General features: G+C 42.7%; 1 protein-coding gene across 1 annotated transcript; it reads left to right on the top strand.

Annotated features, from left to right (window-relative positions):
- On the top strand, positions 1 to 27,439 carry cyb5r4 (cytochrome b5 reductase 4). The gene is made up of 15 exons (XM_078253586.1): positions 1 to 526; positions 2,576 to 2,729; positions 3,069 to 3,169; positions 4,952 to 5,036; positions 6,376 to 6,457; positions 6,572 to 6,629; positions 10,545 to 10,638; positions 12,082 to 12,114; positions 12,225 to 12,347; positions 14,030 to 14,170; positions 15,549 to 15,695; positions 23,265 to 23,415; positions 23,981 to 24,067; positions 25,556 to 25,717; positions 26,849 to 27,439. The coding sequence occupies exons 1-15, from the start codon at positions 443 to 445 to the stop codon at positions 26,901 to 26,903; spliced, it is 1,557 nt and encodes a 518-aa protein (XP_078109712.1). The 5' UTR covers positions 1 to 442; the 3' UTR covers positions 26,904 to 27,439.
- The last annotated feature ends 262 nt before the right edge of the window (positions 27,440 to 27,701 follow it).

Here is a 27,701-nt window from a genome sequence, read left to right as displayed (position 1 = left end):
CGTCGTCAAATTGTGCGACAATTAACATTAGTGAGTGTAGTCTTTGCATGGTGGCGGAATCAATTACTTAGCAAGATAGCGAGCAGCTTATGAATTTGCGTCTTAATTATTTATTTAACACGGAAATATAAACTTTAATTGAAATGTAATGTGACGACATATAATTTCCTGTTATTAGTTAGCACGTTCTGTCTTCTTAGCCTAGCTTAGCTTAAAGCCTTTTTAGCTAAGCAGCATTGCTCAACACAGTTTTTCAAGAGATAGCTATGTGTCACAACCAGTGACTGTTAAGGCCACAACAAGGAAGGGACTTGTGCCTTTTACATCTAGCAGCCAGTGTGACTAAGTTACAAAACTGTCGTGCATGTGTGTTATGTGGTGAACTACCGTTTGTTAAATAGGTTTTCTTCGAAACTGGGGCTGCCTCCGAAGCGTTCCCAACATGTTGAACATTCCCAGCCAGTCGTTCCCTGCGCAGGGTTCCCAGCAGCGGGTCGCTCCGTCCGGCCAGTCCGGAAGGAACAAGGTAACACCACAACAGATGAAAATCACTTCTTCTTTCTATAGAAAGTATACATAAAACATTTTCTAAACCCTGAGAGTATAACGTTGTCTTGCTAGTGACAAAAGTAGCCTACATACCCTATAATAAAGAGAACACCACGTCTAGGAGCTAGCTAACGTTAAATCCTTCAGAGCTGAATTAAGATCATTCGTCTGAATTTTGACATAGCCTACATATATATAGTCAACAGTATAAATTGCTGTTGCTCACAGTGAATTTCAAGGTGAAATAAGAGTAAGAAAAGAGCGTGTCAGTAAGTGTATAGAGTAACATAAAGTAACATAGCTACAGTAAGAAATAAAAACGTTAAGTAGAAGTAAAATGAGATTAGGTTAAAAAGATTATGTTTCTAAAGCAGTGGATTGTATAAATTATATTGTAGTGTAGTGTAAACATAATAAAATAGTGTCAACAGAATTACAGTAGAAACATAAATAAGTACAATGTGAATATTAGTAGCACCAGTAAATAAATAACAGATATTGCACATGTAACTGATACATTATTGCACCAAGTAAGTATTGTACATAATTGTCCAAGAATATTGAGATGTGATGTGGAAATGCGTGATGTGAGTCCAGTTTTGACACTTCAAACATGTATCACTTCAGAGGGAGGAGTTGCATACTTTGATGGCCACAGGCAGGAAGGATCTCCTGTGGTGCATCATGGGTGTCTGAGTCTGACGCTGAAGGTGCTCCTCAGAATGACAAGTGTGTTGTGGAGTGGTTTCCCCCAGTGTATTGCATACTTGTACTTGTATACTTGGTGACTCACTGGCACCAAGTTGTCCCGCCACCAGGCCTAAATCACTGGGAATTATGTAAATGATGGGGGTGGTGCAGTGGATATGACAAAGCCTTCAGTGTGGGAGATCTGGGTTTGATTCCCACTGCAATACATCAGCCAATGTATCCCTGAGCAAGACGCTTAACCCCTAGTTGTTCCAGAGGAATGCAACCTCTGACATATATAGCAAATTGTATGTCACTTTGGATAAAAGCGTCAGCTAAATGACATGTAATGTAATGAATTATTTTGCAATGTGTTTAAACTACAGTTACAGTGGGGCGGCTCTGTTGGAAACTTAGACGTAGTCATATTTTCAAATCTCCAGTTAGCTTTTAGCACTGACCTAATGTAGGGCCCTATGGAATCTGTCTTATAGCTTTTTTAAATTCTCAATTTCGTGATTCCGACCATTAATCTGTTATCACATTGCATTAATGCTGCCATCAGTCTCTGACTGGCCCCAGCCGGGCCCTCGTCGGGAAAAAAAAGAATCTTGCCACCGGGCCTAACAACTTTTCTGGGGGAAACCCTGTGGGAGGAGTTGTCCAGGATGTAATGTATTTTGGACAGCATTCTCCTCTCTGACACTGGCTGCATCTCAGTTCTCTTAAATTTCATCCCTGGCTCCTCCACTTGCCTCCCTCGCGTCTTAGTCCGTCCCACCGAGGAAGTACGGGAGAGACGCAAGGAAATCATGGGAGGAGAGAGGAAGCGAGCAAATGTGTTTTAAAGATGAGACATCCTTTCTTCTGATGCGTCACATTAATTTGTCAGCTGTATGGGCGGAGTTAGAGTAGCAACCCTTTCAGCGGCACAGCTTCTGGGAATCCTCGCTCATAGCTCCTCGGAGATCCCTCCTCGATGCTCATCCTCGGGGTAGAAATAAGAGCTTTGAGACAGCCTTTACGGAGGAGGGACAGAACCATTTCCGGGTCAGCCGAGGACCAAGGAGCTATCAAATAAGACACATGAGATGGAGCCACTGTCTTTAAGGAGTCCAGCTCCACCCCAACAGCATCACTGGCCCTGCGGATCAGTTTGTTGAGTCTGTTGGTGTCTGCCAGTTGTATGTTATTCAAATGTTTGTCGATGCATGGGCTCTACGTGACGATGCTGTGTCTTAAATTTGGTCTTAACATGCCTTCACATATCTCCAGAAGAGAATAATACAAGGCTATCTTCTTTTACTTGACTCTGCCCTTGCCTATTTAACGCTAGGTGGCGTTGAAGCCTGGCCACAGTCTAATGGACTGGATTCGGTTTTCCAAGAGTGGAAAAGATCTGACAGGGCTCAGAGGGCGCCTGATTGAAGTTACCCAGGAAGAGCTGCAGAAACACAACACAAGGGATGACTGCTGGACCTGCATACGAGGTGAGCCTGCATGGTAGTCTGACATGGGACAGTAGCTGCTTCACACTTAAAGGAAACTGGTGAATAAGTTAACCCGCACGGTAGCTGTTAGGACTCGGACGATAAGCTTTTGTCGATTGTTGATCAATTTGAGGGAAAAATCAATCGATTTTAAAAATGTCGCAAAAAAAAAAAAATCACGATGCATACCATTTTAGATAATGAATTAGATTTAAATTTAGATAATATAATAATGCCATCATTTGACATACAGTAAGTGTGTGTGTGTTATCATTTCTGTCAGCAGAGGACACTGGAACGTGATATACACAAAGCTCTTTTTCCTCTGGATGTTTTCAGGTATGGTTTACAACGTGACCCCCTACATGGACTACCACCCTGGTGGAGAAGCGGAGCTGATGAAGGCCGCTGGGATAGATGGCACTGAGCTGTTTGACCAGGTAAGGAAGGGGATGGAGAAAGAGCACCATCGTTTTCATGGTACTTTATAAACCTAAAGGTACAAATGTTAAAGGTGTAGTTATTTTCCAACTTTAACTTTCAACTTTTATTATCACAAAGGAAGTTTGAGCTGCAGCAAGCATCAAATCCAGGGTTTCCGCCGGATCTTAAAGGTCCCATGGCATGAAAATTTCACTTTTTAACATTAATGTGAGTTCCCCCAGCCTGCCTATGGTCCCCCAGTGGCTAGAAATTGCGATAGATGTAAACCAAGCTCTGAGTATCCTGCTCTGCCTTTGAGAAAATGAAAGCTCAGATGGGCCGATCTGGAATCTTCCCTTTATGACGTCATAAGGGGAAAGGTTACCTCCCCTTTCTCTGCTTTGCCCGCTCAGAGAATTTGGCCCACCCATGAGAAAGAGAGAGACATCATGGCTTGAAAACGTCTGTTAAAGTCTTACATTTGACTTAGTGAAACCTGCAGAAACCCTGAAATCTAGGGCTGTCAATCGATTAAAAAATGTAATCTAATTAATTACATACTCTGTGATTAATTAATCAAAATTAATTGCATACATAATTAACGGTGCCTGAACCGATACTTTTTAAGAAAGTAAAAAAAGAAAAGAAAAAAAAAGGGTACTAAACAACAGTTGGTGGCATTAAAGAACGGTTTGTTTATTGCTAAGGCCATATGGTCAAAATGAAATGATTTAATAATAATGTATAACAATAACAATAACTTATTTCACTAGTAAATTGCTGTTGAACCATCAGATGGGAAAGGGACATTTACAATAACTTCAAATGCACCACGAGGCTGTAGTTTACCAGTTTCATTGAACGCACCGTCTGTGTTGTTTCTCTGACGGCAGCTGCAGATTGTTACATACCGGTGTTGAATCCTCTACAGTAAAACACAGTCACACTTTACACAGTTTAGCGTTAGCTGTCAGCATTTTAACCGTGTTTAATCCAGCTACTAGCTAGCGGTAGGCTAACGTTAGCTGCTGTCGAGTATAGTGTTAACTAGCGTCATGTGCAGCGGTGTTTGTGTTTCAGAGCATCAGAGAGAAGCGCAGACATATCAGTGGCACCAGATTTCGGTAGCCAGGGTTGGCAGGAAGAAGATTTTTACAAGTAAATGTTCCAATTAATGATCCAGGCAGAACATTCTCTTCTCCCTCCTTCATTTTACAGTCCAATGGTGGCTAGAACGGCTCCGGGTCAAACGTCAATATGGAATGGATTAATCTGCGTTATTTTTTTTAACGCGTTATTTGTTCTCAGATTAATTAATCGAAATTAACGCATTATTTTGACAGCCCTACTGAAATCACATCAAGGACCATGACAAACATAAAATATTGACAGCACAACAACAGCAACAAACACAGAAACATTACACAACACAAATGAAAACCCAGTACGCCCGCCACACTGAGCCAGCAGCTAAAACACAAGATACTAACATTAGAAAACAGCACAGTAAATGAATACATGTAAAAGGTTAATTACTTTTTTTTTTTTTTTTTCAACCTGGACCCTATTTTCCTGTTTCTGTGTCTAAGTGACTGATGGGAACAACAATCATTGACATTGGTCCAGTATTAAGCGAGATCGCTGCAGTCGGCAGTGGCGAAATAAGCTACAATATAAGTTAATGGGCTGCCTTGTGAGTGCTGCAAGCTTTAATGCAGTTCTATTAGCTCTTTAATATGTTTATGAGTGATAGGGTTTGCATGTGTTGCTATGGTGACATGCATGTGTTTTTTGCATAGGTCCATCGTTGGGTGAACTATGAGTCCATGTTAAAAGAGTGCCTGGTGGGCAGGATGGCCACCAAGGTCACCACAGCCAATAAAGGTACACACACACACATTGTCACGTAGAACACATTAGGCAGTCCTTCCAGAAAAATGTGAGTGGGACACTGATAAACAGGTTAAGTAACAGTGAGTTTTTTGTGATTGTTGGGGGCAAAAATCCTTGATTATGCGGCACGTTTTCTTAAAAAATGCGATGGAATATGCAGGATATTTCTGCAATTTTATGCGATGAAATTGCAAAAACTGCGGTTTCATCATGGCTTCATCGCGGGGTTTGCAGCTTTTCGATGATGTTCACGTCGCGTAATTACGTCACTTCATAACGTCACTTCATAACGTCACTTCATAATGTTCCCATGGCAACAGGGGAAAATGGCTGCTCTTGTGTGACGTAAACGCCACATTTTTCAACTTTCTGCTAAGATATTTGAGACTTTTTTGCAACAAAAATGCGGGGATTATGAAATCATGGAAGTCCCGCATATTTTGCGCGGAAATCGGCAATTTATGTGGCGTATTTGAAAAAAATGTGGCTCCTGCATAAATATGCGGACTTTGGCTGATTATGCATTGAATTATGCAATCGCGATTTTCTGGAGGGACTGATTAGGGAGCACTCGGGCTGTTACTTAACCTGTTTATCAGTGTCCCACTCCCATTAATGCAACCACTGTAGGTTCTCTTTCTTTAACAAAACAAATGCATGGCCCGTATACATCAAGCGTCTTACCCCCATTTTCCACCGGGCACGTCTGCGCTGTGTTTTAATAACCATTTAAATAACCAAAGAGATCTTTGTAAGAAAAAAAATTTACGTCATGTGTTAATTTATTTACTCTAATATACTTATTGGCATCTACACCCAGTATCAATCGGACTGTAATTTATACATATCTTGGCTTGAAAAATAAATACATACAAATATTGTTGGTTGTGGTAGATGTAAACCATGACTGTCACAAAACTGCGTTTTTCACTAGGACCCTGTTGATGGATCCTGCACAAGGCTAGTCACAAAAATGGTTTAAGCACATTATTATCCCACAAAATGTTTCTGCCTGAACCCTTCAGGTTACCTAAAGCTGTTCTTAATATCAGAAACAATATGAGTAAATTCCTAGGGGGTGACTTGATAGTTCTAAAAGTAGTACCAGTCTGTCACTCTTGAGAACTTTTAACAAGTTGATTTCCTACCTCAAGCTCTCAAAAATGTGACTAATAAAAGATTTTAAAAAAGAGATTAAAGTTAAGTTGTCTGCAACTGGATTTTCATGTAGTATTAGAATGAGTGTAAACAGTGGCTGCCTGCAAATCTATCTAAAGAATTATGGTATGCCTCAGTAGTGGTTGGCGTTCATTTCTGTTTTTCTTGTCAGCTATCACCCCTCCTACGCCACCGACTGGCCTCGCCCCACCTATGTCAGTGGCTCCTCCCCAAGACAAAGACTCCCGGCCTCGGTATGAAAGGACATAGTACAAAAACACATCTAAAAACAAATATAATACAGACATGTCAAAGTTAAACTCGTACTCGATGACATTATTATTATGTGCTGTCTGTTGTTTGTGTAGGTATGACTGGTTCCAAACTGATGTGACTGTTCATCTGGTCCTTTATGCTAAACGGAAGGTAATCCCTCATCGACCACACACACACACACACATTCCTGAGCCATCAAATAAGCTACTGAGCTCTGTTGGCATACAGTGGAAACTGCAGTTAAAATGCCAGTGGGTTGTTGATGAGATATAGAGTCACATAGTGTCACAGCCTGGCCCAAGGCAGGACAAAGGAATGGAGACCACGCTTACTAAAAATACGTTTATTTTACATAACTAAAAGGGAATTTGCCCTAATGACAAACTAATACAACCAAAGCAAACAGGGTGGAAGCCAAGGGTATAGAAAGAGACTGAGAGACTCCACAAGCTGTCGCGGCGCTAGGTCGTGCACCTCTGAATTTTTGTAACTACGTGCCCACTGCGCGCGCTGCGCTTTCAGTTCAATACGGTCAGCTGGGAAGAGCAGGTTCGCCTCTACAAACGTGTGATTCTCCATGTACAGACCACAGGGAGTCAAGCAGCCTTTAATTTGTGGTCAGAGAGAAACACCACACTGGGAGAAAAAGAAAAACATTTTGCTGAAGAGTGTGGAAAAACATGAAAGATCGTTTTGTCAAAGCTAAAAAACGGCTTCATGGAAAGTGTGTTCTTAACACTAGAAGTGCCGGAATTCCATAACTACCAGAACTGCCGTGAGCGGTCATTTTGACCGCCAGATTCCAAACTCTATAATCGAATAGAAAAACATAATAACACCGAAATGTACATTTTAACGAGTTTAATTATACATTTGAGTAGTAATACGTGTTTCAATAATTAATATCATGGCATAGTAAACCGTAATTATTTCCTACATTCATATCCTGAAAAATATGGTGTGGAAATTCATTCAACTTAACTCATAACAGCCAAATAACAATTAAAAGTATCTTATTTGAACATTTAGCTATAACCTAACCTGGCACTGCCTCCGTTTTGGCGTCTGCTGCGGTGCGCAGCGCTGCTCGGACCGTGCGCCGCTGCCCTTTTTTCCTCCATAAACTCCACTCTCTGCTCCTCGGCCAGTTGCTGCATGAACTTCCTCCGGGACATTTTACTGCTGGTGCACTCCTTGGAGAGGATGTGTGCAATGATTCCAGCCAGTTCGAGGATGTATAAAGTTATATGAACATGTAGACAGCCACGGCCATCTACGTGTACCGCGACTTTCACAGAGTGAGCGCCCGGTGTTTGCCTTCTGATTCAGAACAGAGTCCATCCACGCCATCGGTGATGCCCACACTTGTTACTTGAGACCGCTAGTTACGTTTCTCTGACAGAGACTATGGTAGTTACTAAGCAATCAAGATGCATCTTCAACCGCGCAAAAAATTAAAAACAATACGGCGAAAATCCAAGCGGTCAATATGACCGTGTATGGTCGAAATGGGTAAAAGTGATTGTATTTTCTTTGCCTTTTGTGTAATGTATATAAAAACTATTTTAAATGAAAATACAGACTCTTTTAGGAAAAGTCAGGCAGCAGCAGGATTGTATTTTTTTATTCAGCAAAGTTATTACACATATAAATTTCAAAATGCTCAAAATGACCGTCATGGCCGTTCTAGTGTTAACAGTGTTAGAGGCAGACAGTCGTTAAGATTGGAGAAAAACAAAAATCATGTTAATGATCAGAGTAGATAAATACAAACATGAAAAACGTTTCAAGTACAGCCCTGTTTATCAGAGAGGGGAAATCTTCAGACTGTACAAAACACTGCGTCTCTTGGGCATCGCGACACAACAGGTCCCACTCCGTGCAACACAGACACTCCTGTTGGGTGACCATAGCTTCACAGTGTCCGCAGGTACACCACCAGTTTCCCGAAGTACGAGGCTGTGTTGCAGCATTGACTACCGGTAGCTCTCTCTCTCTCTCGTAGCCCTTTCACGGAGCTCCCGCAGCTCTTCGTTCAATAAACTGTCTGTACACTTAACTTAACATTTAGGGACCCTCATTATGCTACCGTTGAAGTGTGGTGATATTTTGAGCCTTTTTAGTGGTATGAATAGCGATTTGTTTTTACTTTCCCTGTGCCCAGAATACTAGCGTTGTAAGCTAATCAGCGGTCCGCGCTAGCGTCTTTCAAGCTACAAACACATTCGATTAGCATCAAAACATGTCCCAGAGAGCGACAGAGTGGGTACACATCTGTTATTAACCCCTAGGTTCGTTTTGCGCCGGAATTGTCCTTTAACATCCGTGATGGGAGTAACGCGTTACAAAAGTAACGCAATTTTAGTAAAGTATTCCTTTTTGCTGAATGGGCATTTATGGGGACACATATGAAGCGGGTTGTCTGGGGGGTAATGGGGGGGGTTTCCATTATGAAAAAAAGTACCTGGTACTGGCTAACAGGTACTTTTTTTAGTATCAACTCCGTCGAGGTTCCAAGCGAGCTGAGGCGATACCAGAAGGTGACGTGAAAACCTGCAGGCTACTGATTGGTCCGAGAGAATCGTCACAAATCACTGCGTCATCATTGCTAGCGACAGACGGGGGTGTCCTGGACAAACCCGCCATTTTCAAATAGTTTAGCCAGTGGTGGTTTTTTTGCCTCCAGCTTCTTTTGAAACAAAATTTGTCTTCTGGCTGTGGCGACAGCAACACACCTTCGACGTTCTGTGTGTGTGTCGCGTTAGGTCACGGCAGTTTCCTGCGGCGGCGCTATGACGACCAGCCGCGCTTGCCTCACGCATGAGGCGGTACTAAATCTGCAATGGAAAATGGAGGATGGGGCACCGCGGTCAAGCCGAGCAGAGCTGCTACTAGCAGTGGGTAAGCGCCAAAAGACTTCATTTCCTGCACTCTGATACATTTTCAGGCTCAAATTTATGATAGTGCTGTCAGTTAAACGTGTTATTAACGGCGTTAACGCAAACCCATTTTAACGGCGTCAGTTTTTTTATCGCGAGATTAACGTTCTTTTTGCCATAGCAAACTTTGTAGTTTTTTTCACATGCTGTTGCAACAACTAGTAACGTTAGAAAAACTACAACACCACACCGGATCTAGCTAGACTGGAAACAAAACAACAGGCACGCCGCACACACTTGTTAGGGTTTGCGAGCCGGCCAAAGAGTAGTAGGCTAACGTTACGTTTTGAGTGGATGGTGAGCGCGAGACGCCGAAATGGATGCGAGTAAGATTCTGAATGGAAAGTTGCCAAATGGTTCCATTGACAAGACCAAAGTGATCTGTGTGTTTTGTTGTTGTGAACTGAGCTATCATCGCAGCACGTCCAGTCTGAAATACCACTTGATGGCCGAGCACACAGCTGATGCCAATTCTCCGCCCCCTCGTCAAAGCCAGGCGACGAAAGCACAAAGCAAGCCGATCCACTTTTCCATGTTGATAAGAGCATTACAATGAGAAAAAATAATTGGACAAAAAGAAATCTAGGGACATTTAGAATAGATAAAAATGTGCGATTAATTGCGAGTTAACTAGGACATTAATGCCATTAATCGCGATTAAATATTTTAATCATTTGACAGCACTAATTTATGGTAAAAATGTAGGCTATTCAAGGAAAAACAAAATTCTGGTGGCAGGTAACAATAAAAAAAAAAAGAAGTACTTACTGCAAGTATAATGCAGTAAGGGAAGGGGGCTTTCGCATCCTACTACACTTGACCACAAAGTCCAGTTCATTTGATTAGTATGAACAGGGCATAACGGTAACTTATTTCCCAAGGAGCACATTTTGCTCCTAAGGAGTGACTTACATAATATAGTAGTGTTATGAATACAAAATGTTATGAACTGTAATGTTTTTTTGTTTTAAAATACATTCTATTGATGAATAATTTGTCAGTGATGTTAAATATACAGTGGCACTTGTGATTTTCCTTTGGCGCTGGCTAAAAACTTCTTTGGGGGTGGTGCTAAAACGTTCTCTATGCAGGAAAAAAACTCTGATATTGTTTTTTTTTCTGTCAGATCCCCAGCTCGGGCTGCACCACTGTTGATCTTGAGGCCGGGGTTCTACGGTTGGAAGTGCTGCTGGGGCAAATGTCCTACATGATACATTTACGTGAGTAGAGCTATGGCTTTCTACATTTAAATTGCTTTCTTCTGCAACAAAACACATACGTGAGATACGCTGAGGTACAGCAAATATTGTTTTCTTCTTCTTCCTCTTTTCTTTCTCCTGTAAAGCCCTTTTGTAACTTCTGTTTTTGAAAAGTGCTACATACAGGCATGTACCGGTTTGAGATTCTGACAGTACGATAACCTTCAGCAAAAATATCACGGTTTCACTAGGGATGCACCGATCTGACTTTTTCAGTCCCGATACCGATGCCTGGGCTTTGTGTATCTGTCGATACCCGATACCGATCCAATACTGTTGTTGAATTAATAATACACTGTATACCTTCCACCTTATACCTTCCTTCCACCATGTGGAAGAGACTAAAGGCACCAGACTTTCCTAACTAAACATTACCTTCCTAACTAAGACAAAATAACATAGATGTAATGTATTGAATTCTTATTCATTTGTACACTCAACTCTTCCAGCATGCGACACACGTGCGACAGAGGGGGAAAAAAACTAACAAAACTGGATCGGCCCGTGGATCTGTTAATTTTTCCAATCCCTGATCCAGCTATTTTGTCAATATCGGGACCGATATCCGATCTTAATATCGATCAGTGCACCCCTAGGTTTCACGGTATTGCGGTACTGCAATTACAGCTTTAAAATATTTTATTTTTGAAATGTCTGGGTAACAAAAACAAAAACTTTTTTCCATTGAACACAATGTATTTAATTATTAAACACAATGCACACTGGCAGAGAGAGGGATTTCTAAAGTGCACTTTCTGTCCTTGAAGACTCAATGTGTGGTTTTAAAACCGTGACTTTTTCAAACCGTGGTATACCTTGAAACCGGTAACCGGCCCATGCCTAGCTACACAGTACTATGTAGGTTAAGTTTGGTTGCTTGCTTGTCAGTGCCAGGATTACCTACTGGTTTAAAGGGTGGCCATCCAATAATATGGAATTAATAAGGTACAGTTAAATTCCTATAGTCATCTGCAGACAGCAGGACAAGTACTCCATGTGCATGGAATTATGCCACACAACTCCATATAAAGATCATTGCAGAGTTATAACATCTTTCAAGATGGCGCATGAATATGGAGCGTCTACCCCAGTTCATGCTAATGCAAATGTAAAATGTCAAGCCAAAAGGGATACTTGGAATTGATGGTGGTGGTAAATATTCATGAAAAAGGACAAGTTTGTGAACGGGCAACACAGATTTTGATAATGAACAACTAAACACGTTACACACTGGACCTTTAAAGCCCTGCCTACAAAGTATGCTATTAGACATATTGCTGACACCATAGCACCAACCATGATTTATGCAAGCATTTGATTAGATAGGGACACACTGTTCACAATGCCATGCTGACTTACACATGATTTTGGATGTCAAATTAGTCTCATTTTCATGCTTTTCAGGTCTTGCTGATGAAGTTGAAGGAACTGTTGCTGGTAAGAAAACATCTTGATTCGATTTAAAAAAAAAAATAGATATAGATAATATCTGCAAAGTCTGTGTTACTGTCATGCGTTCTTATTCTTAACTGTCATTTCTTCAACAGTCCACACTGCCTTTTCAGTGGGAAAGATCCAGATCAGCATACGCAAACAGGCTAAAGTTAAATGGACAAGACTTGGTCAACCACTGGAATTTCACAATACATTTCTACGCAAAAAAGACAGAGGTAAGATCCAAGATCAAAGAAATCATTCCACTTTGGATCTTTTACTCTTTTACGCACATTTTTAGCCTATAATTTGAATGTTACTGACATACCTTGTAACACACCAATTAGTCACCTAGAGGTGCAGGAAATGAAACGGCAAAATTGCATTAAAAAAAAACATACAGTGGTTTTAATAATGTCTGCATTCAAAGTGAATGCACGCACATTTTTTTGTTGGAAAGTTTGCAAGAGATTTTGTAGGCTCATCTGTTACAACCGGATCGTAGGACGCAACAAAGGAGGGGGATACATGCCAAACCTAGCAAGATTTCACCAGAGCTGGATGCTACACAATCACTGCTACTCATAAAAGACTAAGCCTCTTAAGCACTGTTTAACTACACACATTGCAACATACGCATACCACATGGGCACAAAGGCCGTGAGCAGTGGTTCCCCATTCCAGTTCCCGTTCGGTCAGAACTGCATGTTATTGCCTACTCTCTTTCCCTGCATTTTCTGTCCCTCTCCACTCCACTCGGCTGTCAAATAAAGGCATAAAATGCCCAAAAAATAGGCCAGCCTTAAACATTGCAAATAACGTTTCTGGATGTCTCTTATTATATCTGGGAAATAACCTCAAATCACTTATAATATAAGTGGTGATACGTGATCAGGGGTGTCAAACTCACCTTCACTAAGGGCCACATATCTTTGACTGTATTACTGCATGTCGCTTTTTTGACATTTGTGAAGCGTTTTTTCGTCATTTTTGTTGCTTTTCTGACTTTTTTGTGGCTTTTTTCCAACGTTTTTGTCACTTTTTTTTTTTATTTATTATGGCTTTTTTGATACCTTTTCAAATTTGGTGCATTTTTGTCAGCATAAAGCCCTACAAAAGTCAGCAGAAAAGTTCCTTAGCCATCATAGAATGTAGCAAGTCAAGCAAAACCATGATAACAACCTGTTTCACAGCCTGAATATGCAAAGTGTCTGTGTTGTGGGTGAATTTTTGAGTCTCACAGTTGGCAATTCTGCCAAATTCTGCTTTTATTGTCGTATAATTGCAGTTTGAAAAACAGTTTCCCTTCTTTTGCTTTGGCGCACAACTAAGATTGCCAAATTTTATTATGAAACTAAATTGAAATGAGGCCGAAACAAAATCTGCAAGGGGCCGGGTTCTTCCCGAGTGCCTTGAGTTTGACACGTGACTTATATCATCATCAGAACTTCCAGGGGTTCTGCTTGGAATAGAGGAAGGCAGTTGAGTTTAGCCCAGAAAGAGTCAGTGTCAGTCAGCCACGACAGTTGAGTTTAGCCACCGAAACGACAAGTTAAGTTTAGAAAAAACATTGGTTTGGATTAAAACACTCCTGAGGAACGCTTTTCGCACTTGGTCCAAGTAATGTTGCCGTGTTTAGCTGTCAAAGATGGCGACCGTTCTCCACATGCACGACTCACGTCGTGTAGGGGACTCACATTGTGTCTTGACGTACGCAACTACACCAGAGAACAGAGGAATGCAATGTCTTAAGACCCACCAGTGCGTCAACCAGAGCCACTGCTTCCTCCACATCTTATTTAAAAATCTTTCATCAGATAACATTGGATATTTGCTTGCTTATTAGGAACCCATGAAAATGTTATCAATGTATCTATGTTAATAATAAGTCTACATTAATTGATTTCCTTTTTTGCAGCTCTCTATTATCGGGATTGTGTGTTGGTGTCTAAGACTCAGGTGAACCATAACACCCACGTGTTCAGATTGCAATTTCCACGTGGGACTGTCATGCACGTGCCTGTTGGAAAACACGTCTACCTCAAAGCCCTCGTTCAAGGTAGGGAGCCAAGCAGATGGACTACACTGTGCTGAATACAGTGAATGTCCAAACATTGTTCACTTAACCCATTGAAATAAACGTATACATATAGACAAGTAAGGAAAACATGTATGCTGCTGCCTTCAGTGGTGAGGGTGCAGTACTCAGAGCCAGAGCGTCAGTGTGGTACACTGAGTCTGTAAAGAATGGGAATTGTTGGGCTCTACCAAGGCTATATTGTACGTCAGTGAGTATGTTTCCTCCTCATCATCATCATCCACATCATCCACTGTACTTAAGTACAGTAGATCCCATGGCCGCTTTTCAACAGTCTGTTTTTTTTATTAAAGTGGAACTATTATATAGCATTTTCAGGGTCATACTTGTATTTTGTGTTCATACTAGAACATTTTACATGCTTTAATGTAAAAAAAAAAACAACTTTATTTTTCTCATACTCTCCATGGCTGCTGCACCGGTATTCACCCTCTGTATGAGGGTGAGTATTGATATGCTGGCCAGATCAAAATCTGCTGGGTTTGGCCCTCAGGCCTTGAGTTTGACGCATGTGGTTTAGGTGATTTTTTTTCATGCAACGATAAACAAGCTGGCTTGAAATCAAATATGGTGATGTCATGATTTATGATATGATGTCCACTGCTGTTCAAAAGGTTTGGAATCTCCTTTCACAAAAACACTCTGTATTTTTGAATGGTGTTTCATGCTTTTTAGGTCATAGAAAGTCAAGAAAAAATGGATGTTATTTTGTATGAGGGCTTTGTTTTGAACATGGGCAACAAAACGCTGTACAATGCTTCAAACAGATTCACAATTGAGAGGGCAGAAAGAGAAAAAGATCCCTCTGAGTTGAATAAGAAGAGAATGAGTCAGGCATCATTGGTAAAAAAGCTGGAAGCTTAGCATAGAACTGTGTGTAGATTAAAATATGAGGTTCCTGTTTCAGTGTCAAGTGCACAATAATGCAGTCTATAACAAGCTGTCTATAACAAGCTGGAGTGTTTAAGTGTCATTTGGTTTTGTCATGACAAGTTAGGGTTAGGGTTAGGGTTCATGTGTCATGACAGTGTCATGTCACTCTTATGTAGATACCTTCAAGTAAAGTGTTACCAAACAAACTAACAAACTAAAACAGTATGTGAGATGTCCGAAACACTAGTATGAAACCAATAGTACCGTGAATTGCATACTATTTCCGGTAAAATATTACAGTATGCAATGCTGGACACTACGCCGGCATAAGTATCCCACAATGCAATGCGGTAGTAACAACAGAGGAGGACGGCAGCTGCTCTGAAGAAACAGAGTGGACTTAACTAGATACTTCATATGATTAGAAGAAGTCTTAGTAAATTGTTATTTTTTTCTCCATATCCAGACACCGAGGTAGTGAGGCCGTACACCCCAGTAGATCAGAACCTGGAAGCAGCCTCCCTCCGCTCCTCGCAGGAATCCGACCTCTACCTCATGATCAAAGTTTACCCTGATGGAGTGTTCACCCCACACCTCAACAGCCTGTGCATCGGTAAGCCACAGACTGACTGTATTGTTCTTGGGGCTATATATTATGTCTAGTTTGGATCAAGGTTATTATAGTTTTGCAATTTTCACTAGTTTTTATTTCGTTTTGACTTTTTGTTTTCAAATTCAATTTAGTTTGACTTATTTTTAAAGCGGGTTTGCTAGTTTAGTTTTTATTTTTTGAAAATGCTTATGCTTTTTTTGTAATATGGGTTATTTGTCAGGGGCAAGATTCAAGAAGGTCAGAAAAAGTATTGTGTAATAAAAACGTACTCAAAATTTTAGAAATATGTATTCACAATGTATTCAACAAGAACACCGGTACAAAAAATGTACATATGATGAGCACAGATATGTAAACAGTCTACACAAGATACTGCAGTAAGTGCAAAATGTCTAAGTGACGTGTTCCAGGAAAAAAGCTAAATAGCCAACAGACTAAAGAAGACAGACATGAACAGGTGTTTTGAACTTTGGTTTGAGTAAAGTGGCGAACTTTTTGAAGTCAGTCGACTCACACAGTTGTGTAGACATCCCGTATTTACTAACCAGCAGCTATCAGGTCGCTGGTGAAAGCCCTCCTGTAGTGTTCTCTGTCCTGCTGTTGTCTCTGTCATGCTGCCTGGCCCTGTATCCATACATCCAAGCCCTGTACCGGGGTTAGCTTCTGTTTCGGGGAAAGGGGGCTTTGCGTTCTCCTTTACCTTGTTAAGCTAGGTTAGCCTCCTTGTGCGCGCTTCTCAAATGTACTTTCAAATTCGTGGGATTTTTCCCTGTAATAAATTGTCCACATATTCTACCACCTTCCACTGCAAGGCACTTGCTTTTATCTGACACAGTCATAATCAAATAGGACTCTGCCGCTTTCTTCTGACTTTCGGTACCGCCATGATGCCAGGCGAGGGGCATGGACTATGTTATGTTTAATATGACAGGGAATGTCGGAATTTCTGGGTTCCCAGTCGGAAACCATATGTCTATGGCATAGACTGTATAAAACAGGTCTATGGTCGGAAACGTCAACTCAAAGAGATATAATGTTATTTGCTCTGTGAAAGACATTGACAAAGACGAAAATGAAGGACATTTACTCGATAATTTTAATTTTAGTTAGTTTTGCAAACAGACATTACAGTTTTAGTTACAGTCAGGTCCATAAATATTGGGACATCGACACAATTCTAATCTTTTTGGCTCTATACACCACCACAATGGAGTTGAAATGAAACGAATAAGATGTGCTTTAACTGCAGACTTTCAGCTTTAATTTGAGGGTATTTACATCCAAATCAGGTGAACGGTGTAGGAATTACAAAAGTTTGTATATGTGCCTCCCACTTTCTAAGGGACCAAAAGTAATGGGACAATTGGCTGCTCAGCTGTTCCATGGCCAGGTGTGTGTTATTCCCTCATTATCCCATTTACAAGGAGCAGATAAAAGGTCCAGAGTTCATTTCAAGTGTGCTATTTGCATTTGGAATCTGTTGCTGTCAACTCTCAATATGAGATCCAAAGAGCTGTCACTATCAGTGAAGCAAGCCATCATTAGGCTGAAAAATCTAAGCAAACCCATCAGAGAGATAGCAAAAACATTAGGTGTGGCCAAATCAACTGTTTGGAACATTCTTAAAAGAAAGACCGGAAGACCCAGTAAAACAACTGTGGTGGATGACCGAAGAATACTTTCCCTGGTGAAGAAAACACCCTTCACAACAGTTGGCCAGATCAAGAACACTCTCCAGGAGGTAGGTGTATGTGTGTCAAAGTCAACAATCAAGAGAAGACTTCACCAGAGTGAATACAGAGGGTTCACTACAAGATGTAAACCATTGGTGAGCCTCAAAAACAGGAAGGCCAGATCAGAGTTTGCCCAAACATCTAAAAAAAGCCTTCACATTTCTGGAACAACATCCTATGGACAGATGAGACAAAGATCAACTTGTACCAGAGTGATGGGAAGAAGAGTATGGAGAAGGAAAAGGAACTGCTCATGATCCAAAGCATACCACCTCATCAGTGAAGTATGGTGGTGGTAGTGTCATGGCGTGGGCATGTATGGCTGCCAATGGAACTGGTTCTCTTGTATTTATTGATGATGTGACTATTGACAAAAGCAGCAGGATGAATTCTGAAGTGTTTCGAGCAATATTATCTGCTCATATTCAGCCAAATGCTTCAGAACTCATTGGACGGCGCTTCACAGTGCAGATGGACAATGACCCGAAGCATACTGTGAAAGCAACCAAAGAGTTTTTTAAGGGAAAGAAGTGGAATGTTATGCAATGGCCAAGTCAATCACCTGACCTGAATCCGATTGAGCATGCATTTCACTTGCTGAAGACAAAACTGAAGGGAAAATGCCCCAAGAACAAGCAGGAACTGAAGACAGTTGCAGTAGAGGCCTGGCAGAGCATCACCAGGGATGAAACCCAGCGTCTGGTGATGTCTATGCGTTCCAGACTTCAGGCTGTAATTGATTGCAAAGGATTTTCAACCAAGTATTAAAAAGTGAGAGTTTGATTTATGATTGTTAATCTGTCCCTCCGGGAACCATCACCTTATCGTGGTGGAGAGGTTTGTGTGTCCCTATGAACCTGAGGGCTGTGTTGTCTGGAGCTTTGTGCTCCTGGTAGGGTCTCCCAAGGCAAAGTGGTCTCAGGTGAGGGGCCAGACAAAGAATGGTTCAAAAATCCTATGAAAAATCGAGGAAGGGATGAAGTGACCCTGCCCGGAGGAAGCCCGGGGCCCCCGTCTGGAGCCAGGCCCAGATGGAGGGCTCGTCAGCGAGCGTCTGGTGGCCGGGTTTGCCACGGAGCCCGGTCGGGCACAGCCCGAAAAAAGCTACGTGGCGGACATCCCTCCATCCCATGGGCCCACCACCTGTGGGAGGAACCGCTGGGGGTCGGGTGCGCTGCCACATGGGTGGCAGTGAAGGTCAGGGGCCTCGACGGACCAGACCCGGGGAGCAGAGGCTGGCTCTGGGGACGTGGAATGTCACCTCTCTGTGGGGGAAGGAGCCGGAACTTGTGCGGGAGGTGGAGCGCTACTGGTTAGATCTGGTGGGGCTTACCTCTACGCACAGTCTTGGTTCTGGAACCATACTCCTGGATAGGAGGTGGACTCTTTTTCTTCTCCGGAGTTGCCCAGGGTGTAGGCGCCGGGGCGGGTGTGGGGATACTCACAAGCCCCCGGCTGAGCGCCGCTACGTTGGAGTTTAACCCGGTGGACGAGAGGGTCGCCTCCCCACGCCTGCGGGTTGTGGGGGAAAACTCTGACTGCTGTTTGTGCATATGCACCAAACAAGAGTTCAGAGTATTCGGCCTTCTTGGAGACCTTGAGTGGAGTCCTGCATGGGGGCTCCAGTTGGGGACTCCATAGTTCTGCTGGGGGGACTTCAACGCGCACGTGGGTAATGATGGAGACACATGGAGAGGCGTGATTGGGAGGAACGGCCTCCCCTGATCTAAACCAGAGTGGTTGTTTGTTGTTGGACTTCTGTGCTAGTCATGGATTGTCTATAACTTGAACACCATGTTCGAACATAGGGATGCTCATAAGTGTACTTGGTACCAGAGCACCCTAGGCCAAAGGTCAATGATCGATTTTATAATCGTTTCATCTGATCTGAGGCCATATGTTTTGGACACTCGGGTGAAGAGAGGGGCGGAGCTGTCAACCGATCACCATCTGGTGGTGAGTTGGGTCAGGGGGTGGGGGAAGACTCTGGACAGACCTGGTAAGCCCAAACGGGTAGTGCGGGTAAATTGGGAACGTCTGGAGGAGGCCCCTGTCCGACAGACTTTCAACTCACACCTCCTGCGGAGCTTTTCGTGCATCCCTGTGGAGGCTGGGGGCATTGAACCCGAGTGGACAATGTTCAAAGTTTCCATTGCTGAAGCTGCGGTGAGGAGCTGTGGTCTTAGGGTCTTAGGTGCCTCAAGGGGCGGTAACCCACGAACACCGTGGTGGACACCGGTGGTCAGGAAGCCGTCCGACTGAAGAAGGAGTCTTTCCGGGATATGTTATCCCAGACGACTCCGGAGGCAGTTGCAAGGTACCGAAGGGCCCGAAGGGCTGCAGCCTCTGCCGTGAAAGAGGCAAAGCAGCGTGTGGGAGAAGTTCGGAGAAGACATGGAGAAGGACTTTCGAGTCGGCACCAAGGTGCTTCTGGAAAACCCGTTCGCCACCTCAGGAGGGGGAAGCGGGAACCATCCAAGCTGTGTACAGTAAGGATGGGACGCTGTTGACCTCAACTGAGGAGGTAATAGGGCGGTGGAAGGAGCACTTTGAGGAACTCCTAAATCCGACTAATACGCCCTCTATGGTAGAGGCAGAGCTGGAGGATGAGGGGGGATTGGCATCAATTTCCCTGGTGGAGGTTGCTGAGGTAGTTAAACAACTCCACAGTGGCAAAGCCCCAGGAATTGATGAGATCCGTCCCAGAAATGCTTAAAGCTCTGGGTGTGGAGGGGTTGTCTTGGTTGACACGCCTCTTAAACATTGCGTGGAAGTCTGGGACGGTGCCTAAGGAGTGGCAGACCGGGGTGGTGGTTCCCTTTTAAAAAAGGGGGGACCAGAGGGTGTGTGCCAATTACAGGGGTATCACACTTCTCAGCCTCCCCGGTAAAGTCTACTCGAAGGTGCTGGAAAGGAGGGTTCGGTCGATAGTCGAATCTCAGGTTGAAGAGGAACAATGCGGATTCCGTCCTGGTCGTGGAACAACGGACCAGATCTTTACTCGCAAGGATCCTGGAGGGAGCCTGGGAGTATGCCCAACCAGTCTACATGTGTTTTGTGGATCTGGAGAAGGGCGTATGACCGGGTGCCCCGGGAGATACTGTGGGAGGTGCTGCGGGAGTACGGGGTGAGGGGTCCCTTCTCAGGGCCATCCAATCTCTGTGATGACCAAAGCGAGAGCTGTGTCCGGGATCTCGGCAGTAAGTCGGACTCGTTTCAGGTGAGAGTTGGCCTCCGCCAGGGCTGCGCTTTGTTTGTAGTATTTATGGACAGGATATCGAGGCGTAGTCGGGGTGGAGAGGGGTTGCAGTTCGGTGGGCTGGGGATCTCATCGCTGCTTTTTGCAGATGATGTGGTCCTGATGGCATCATCGGCCTGTGACCTTCAGCACTCACTGGATCGGTTCGCAGCCGAGTGTGAGCGGCTGGGATGAGGATCAGCACCTCTAAATCGGAGGCCATGGTTCTCAGCAGGAAACCGATGAGTGCCTTCTCCAGGTAGGGGAATGAGTCCTTACCCCCAAGTGAAGGAGTTCAAGTACCTTGGGGTCTTGTTCGCGAGTGAGGGGACAATGGAGCGGGGAGATTGGTCGGAGAATCGGCACAGCAGGTGCGGTATTACATTCAATTTATCGCACCGTTGTGACGAAAAGAGAGCTGAGCCAGAAGGCAAAGCTCTCAATCTACCGGTCAGTTTTTTGTTCCTACCCTCACCTATGGTCATGAAGGCTGGGTCATGACCGAAAGAACAAGATCCATGGGTACAAGCGGCCGAAATGGGTTTCCTCAGGAGGGTAGCTGGCGTCTCCCTTAGAGATAGGGTGAGAAGCTCAGTTATCCGTGAGGAGCTCGGAGTAGAGTCGCTGCTCCTTTGCGTCGAAAGGAGCCAGTTGAGGTGGTTCGGGCATCTGGTAAGGATGCCCCCTGGGCGCCTCCCTAGGGAGGTGTTCCAGGCACGTCCAGCTGGGAGGAGGCCTCGGGGGAGACCCAGGACTAGGTGGAGGGATTATATCTCTAACCTGGCCTGGGAACGCCTCGGGATCCCCCAGTCGGAGCTGGTTAATGTGGCCCGGGAAAGGGAAGTTTGGGGTCCCCTGCTGGAGCTGCTACCCCCGCGACCCGACCCCGGATAAGCGGATGAAGATGGATGGATGGATGGATGGAATCTGTCCCATTACTTTTGGTCCCTTAAAAAGTGGGAGGCACATATACAAACTGTTGTAATTCCTACACCGTTCACCTGATTTGGATGTAAATACCCTCAAATTAAAGCTGAAAGTCTGCAGTTAAAGCACATCTTGTTCGTTTCATTTCAACTCCATTGTGGTGGTGTATAGAGCCAAAAAGATTAGAATTGTGTCGATGTCCCAATATTTATGGACCTGACTGTAGTTATTGTTTATTTGTAATGCCTCATTTTTATTTTTAGTTCAGTTAACGACAATGTTTTTTTTTCCTACTTAGTTTTCGTATTTTCTTTCTTCGTTAACGATTATAACCTTGGTTTGGGTGGGTTATTATTCGGTTCGACAGATGAAACATGAACACCGCTAGGTGATAGCCGGAAAAGAAAAACAGATGTGTATATGTTAGGGCTGCACGATATGAGGAAAATTTGCGATAACGTTGTTAAATATCGTGAAAACGATATTATTTGCGATAAATATACAGATATGAAAATGTATTCGGTTCTGCATTTCTGCTGCTTTCAGTATTCTTCTAAATAAAACAAAGTGCTTGTTGAGTTTAAAACAGGGGTATGCTGCGTCAAACTATTGTAACTGTAACTTCCCAAAACCAAAAATCCTCGGTCCTCGATTTATTGTTAGATGTTAAATCTATAACTATTAAATTCAGCTTGTTAGCTTCAAATGTGATCTACTTCAAAATGAGAAACTATTTGATCATTTGATACTATACTGCAGCAGTGCTGTATACAGCTATCTCCATTTATACCCGAAGTGCAATTCAGTTTCTACAGTCCACCGAAACACATTCATAGTCATCAATGACAGAGGGAGCACAATGAAAAGTTTGAGATCTAGAAGTATACAACAAGAAAAATATTTGATTTATGTCGTAATATTATATTTGACAATGATTTTTTACCTTTCCTTTTATGTTCCTGCCGTTCATCCAGCTGGCTTAATTGTCCCTGGGTCCACCCTCGTCTTTGTTTTTCTTTACTTCTTCCTTCATGCAGAAGGGCAACTAAAGGAAACAGCATTCTTAGATAAATCACTTACCAATTACTCTACAACATGGCTGAGTTTCTATTCAAAGAGTCATACACATACCTACTGCTCTGCTGCCCTCCAGTTTTTCAGGTACCAGTATTATATGAGCTCTAATAATTACATTTATTTTCCATTACCGCTCTCCTGCAGATGTTACCTAATACTGCTGTACCTTCATACGCTCTCCATCAGGAGCTATTGTGAGCTAGTTTTTGGGGTCAAGTGGAAACACACTTTTCTCTGTGTGGTTATGGGTTCATTTCTAAACTGTATCTTCTGTAATAACAATGATTGACCCTGTATGGGCCTATACAACGGTTCACGCTCTTTTGGATGTTCTAATGCTTACGTTTATTTATTCATATTAACATAATTGAATCCCGGTTTGTAGCAATGTTTCACATTGATCAATAAAAAAAAAAAAAAAAAGTAGAAACTTAATATCATCAACAAAATGTTGCCTGTCCCAAACTCTACATTGTCCCTTGAACGTTATGTGATGTTTGCACTGTTACTTAGGAATTGTTACTGTGGCAGCACTGTGTGATCCATTGTATGAATTGTGTGTTTTTTGTTCACTTATCTGTTGTTACTCTCTAGGTGACTGTATATCCATTAGTGGTCCTGAGGGTACCTTCAGTCTCCGCCCCCTTCGTGATGTCACATACCTCTACTTAATAGCAGCAGGCACAGGGTTCACGCCCATGGCTCGCCTCATCCAACTGGCCCTACAGGACATTGACACCATCAGGTGGGACTTTTGAAATGTTGTGTATTCATTGTTTATTATTCTCTTTCATTATGTCTACTCTCTCCTTACACTCCTAAAGGGAGGCTTTGCTGATTTCAAACCAGCTCTCGGTCATCTTACGCTGGGTTTCCACAGGCATCTTTTTTCAACTGCATCTCCGCTGTATCTGTGACGTTCAGCGGTTTGCGAGCGAACTTGTGTCACCACAACATGATGCCGACGGTGTTCACGTTTTGCAGACAGTTCTTATCATTTCATTATTTACAATGTTAGTATTACTACTCTAGGTATAACTTAGACATTTTAGAATTAAAATTGTTGTGAGGTGAAACATTTCTGTTGTGAAATGGTGACATTTAAAGATGTTTGATAGCGTGTAGTGACGGCAGTACCTCCAACACACAAAAAGAAAGACTCCATATCCTCCTCGTCATCATCAACCTTTACCAACCACAGTACTGTGCTGAGAAAACAGACACAGTGTGTTCTATTTTACTGTTTGTATCACTTGATTATGAACCCAAGGCCTTGCCTGATAATCCACAACATGTTTGTGCGTCCTCAGAAAAACCAAGCTGCTCTTTTTGAACCGACGAGAGGAGGACATCCTGTGGCGCTGTGAACTGGATGAACTGGCTGCTAATACTGACAGGTACTGCTGCTGTGTGTTTCAAGCATCATACTGTGTCCCTGTCACAACTCGACATGCAAATGTTATTTATTATAAATTAAATAAACTAGGGAGTGGAATCTGTAAGGGAGTGCTGTGAGGATAGCGCACTGTGGGGCTGTTTTGAATTGTAGAAAAATGAAACCAGAAAGAGACTGCTGAGATGGTAGAAAAATATTGAAGAGATCGCATCTGGACCTGTGTCCTTTTTCAGTTGTATTTACATACATCCATTATAGAATAGAATACACTTTATTGTCGCTGAGGGGAAATTTGTCTTGGGCATAGTGCTACAATCTGTTGCTTCAGAAAATAAATGTGTGTTGTGGATTTTCTTATCAACATAAAAACATAAACATAAGATCAACGAAGCATCTTAGGACATAAAAGAAGGACACACATGACTGACAATACGACATCTTAAATAGTAACTAATATTGCAAAAAGTGCTGGTGTATTTATTGCACCTTTGCTCTGTTGTGCTAAGATTTACTGTTGGAGTTCAGCTGCTTGATGGACGTTGGAATAAACGGTTACTTAAGTCTGTTTGTTAAATCTCCCAAAGCTCTTTGTGTTAACTAGCCACAATTGCAGCATCATATTAAGAAGGTCAGATTTCGCAGCTGCAGTCTTTGGCAAATTTGGTTGGCGCTTTACAATAAAAAAATGATGTGCTTCCTGGTTCAGAAACACATGCTGAATGGTAACATCATTTCAATAAGGAGAGATACGTTGGAAGTGTAAAATAGTTATGGAGGTGAGAGGCAGAGGAAGACTCCATCTATCTCAGTGTCAATTTTATTTGTATAGCACCTTTAATTACACGTTAACCCAAAGTGCTTTACTTTATGAATAGAAAATAAGGAAGACATACAAGTGTGACCACACACACACACACACACACACACACACACACACACACACACACACACTAGAGTGCGGATTGGGCTGCATTTTTCTGTCTGAGCCCGGCCCTCATCCGACAGGCATTAAGATATTTATGTCCGAGCCCGACACAGTTAAAATCTCATTTCTTTCTCCTACTAATGACACATGTACGTTTGTTTGTGTGGAAAGCCCGCTTTTATTAAGCAACTGTATGAAGGCATTCGGAAATGTCAACATATGAGTGCATCAGCGCAAATGGGGCAACAAGCACATGTTAACACAGGCACGCACCTACATAATAAACTTTTTAAATTTAAAATGTTCAGTGCCTTATCGCACTGATGTGACCGAGCCCGACCCGGACCCCAACATCATTTCTAAATATCTGATGAAATGTGAGCAACTGAGGGACACACTGAGTTGAAGTGTGAATGCACACTGGGCTTTAAGGCTTGACATATCCACATTTGTATTGAGGCAGAACTGTGAAATGAAGAGGATTTTCAGCTTTACAAATTATTCTGCTACATCCGGACCTCTGCGTCTTTGTACATCTTCAGAATGTGTGTCTGTGTGTGTCAGGTTTCAGGTGGAGTACGTCGTCTCCGATCCCTGTGAAAGCTGGACTGGCAGGACGGGTCGGGTGGATGAGTCCTTGCTCAAGGATTTCCTCAACAGGCCCGACGGGTCCAAACGCTATGTGTGTGTGTGCGGCCCCGATGCCTTTACAGAGCTAACGATAGGGTGTGTAATATAACCTCTGTTATATAAACACTGTCCTAGTGCTCTGAGAAAATAGTGCATCGAATGCACATTTCATTTGTAAAGAACATAATATGAATTTTCTGCTTTCATTCTTTTTTGCTGGAAACAGGTATGATGTAGTCACCATCAGCGGTACCGTATAAACAGAAAATATTTAGGTGAATCATTGGTTAAAAAAATCACGATACATACAATTTTTTATTAATTTTTTTTTTAGTGCTGTCAAACGATTACAATATTTAATGTCCTAGTTAACTCGCAATCAATCACAATCGCACATTTTCATTTCATATTCTAAATGTCCCTAGATTTCTTTTTGTCCAATTATTTTTTCTCATTTTAATGCTCTTATCAACATGGAAAAGTGGAACGGCTTGCTTTGTGCTTTCGTCGCCTGGCTTTGACGAGGGGGCGGAGAATTGGCATCAGCTGTGTGCTCGGCCATCAAGTTTCATACTGGACGTGCTGCGATGATAGCTCAGTTCACAACGACAAAACACTCAGATCACTTTGGTCTTGTCAATGGAACCATTTGGCAACTTTTTAAAAGTAAACTTTCCATTCAGAATCTTACTGGCATCCATTTCGGCGTCTCGCGCTCGCCATCCACTCAAAACGTAACGTTAGCCTACTACTCTTTGGCCGGCTCGCAAGCCCAAACAAGTGTGTGCGGCGTGCCTGTTTTGTTTCCAGTCTAGCTAGATCCGGTGTGGTGTTGTAGTTTTTCTAACGTTACTAGTTGTTGCAACAGCATGTGAAAAAAACTACAAAGTTTGCTATGGCAAAAAGAACGTTAATCTCGCGATAAAAAAATTGACGCCGTTAAAATGGGTTTGCGTTAACGCCGTTAATAACACGTTTAACTGACTATTGACACTATTTTTTCCCACCCCTAATTTCTAGGCTGTGACATCTCTGCGGCACCACAATACTTAATTCAGAATGGTTTGATTTGCCTTTAACAAATATTGCGATTAATTGTGCAGCCTTACTGCAGACCTCAGAGTGCAGTGACACTCAGAGCTTGCCTAGAATGTATCAACTTTGTCAACTTTTTCTTTGAACGCAGCAGTTTCTTTCCTCGTCCTCCTTTTCCCGTTTGTCTTCCAGGTTGTTGAAGCAGCAGGGCTTCAGTGAAGAGGAGCTCCACGCCTTCCAGGGCTGATGAGCGCTGCCTCGACCCCAACTCCACCCTGCAAAGACTGTGCCTGTGAGCGAGAGAGCGACAAAGAGAGTCCATTTTAATTTATAAACCTGTGTTTGTGGGAGATGAATGGAACATTGTATTTCTATGCACCAAGGACGCTGAAGATGCCGACAGCAGGCAACACTACCCAGGCTTTGATGGGCTGTAAAGACAATCCCAAAAATCACAGTTCAGTAAGATTCGTATGATTCTGGCTCGTTTTGGTCCGTGTCTGGAATAAAGTTAATAATGTTCATAAAATTATAAGTTGAAACATTGAAAATGTATGTAAAATAAAAGCAGTAAAATATACTGAGACACAGAGAAAATCATGAGATGATGTAAACTGATGGATTATATGCAATATAAAAACAGAATTAACATGAGCTTTGGAGTGTGAAGCAGAGGATCTTCTGGAGATATTTATGGATCTTAATGTTCCAGTTACATGGATGGATGATTTTGCAGGAGAGTTATAACCATTGCTGTGAAATAAAATGTATTATGGTAACATTTGTAAAGGTTAGTCTCCAATTCATTAAGACTTCTTTTTGGGCATTTTTAGGCCTTTATTTGACAGGACAAATGAAGACATGGGGGACAGAGAGGGGGAATGACAAGCAGCAAACGCAGGTCAGAGTCGAACACGGGCCCGCTGCGTCAAGGACTAAACCTCTATATATGGGCGCCCGCTCCACCAACTGAGCTATTGGGGCGCCCAATTTTCACTATGACTTCTGATTGGAGTCTTGACTCACCCACATGTCATCTTGAGTC

This window comes from Sander vitreus, chromosome 6, assembly GCF_031162955.1.
Source record: "Sander vitreus isolate 19-12246 chromosome 6, sanVit1, whole genome shotgun sequence".
NCBI lineage: Eukaryota > Metazoa > Chordata > Actinopteri > Perciformes > Percidae > Sander > Sander vitreus.
This window is presented reverse-complemented; position numbering and strand designations above follow the sequence as displayed.

Bases quoted from the DNA above. Each gene is read 5' to 3' on its own strand.
- cyb5r4 (XM_078253586.1), top strand. From the start codon at position 443: ATGTTGAACATTCCCAGCCAGTCGTTCCCTGCGCAGGGTTCCCAGCAG. The intron at 6,630-10,544 runs GTAATCCCTCAT...TTTTTCTGTCAG, and splicing joins TCCTTTATGCTAAACGGAAG to ATCCCCAGCTCGGGCTGCAC. The intron at 15,696-23,264 runs GTAAGCCACAGA...GTTACTCTCTAG, and splicing joins CCTCAACAGCCTGTGCATCG to GTGACTGTATATCCATTAGT.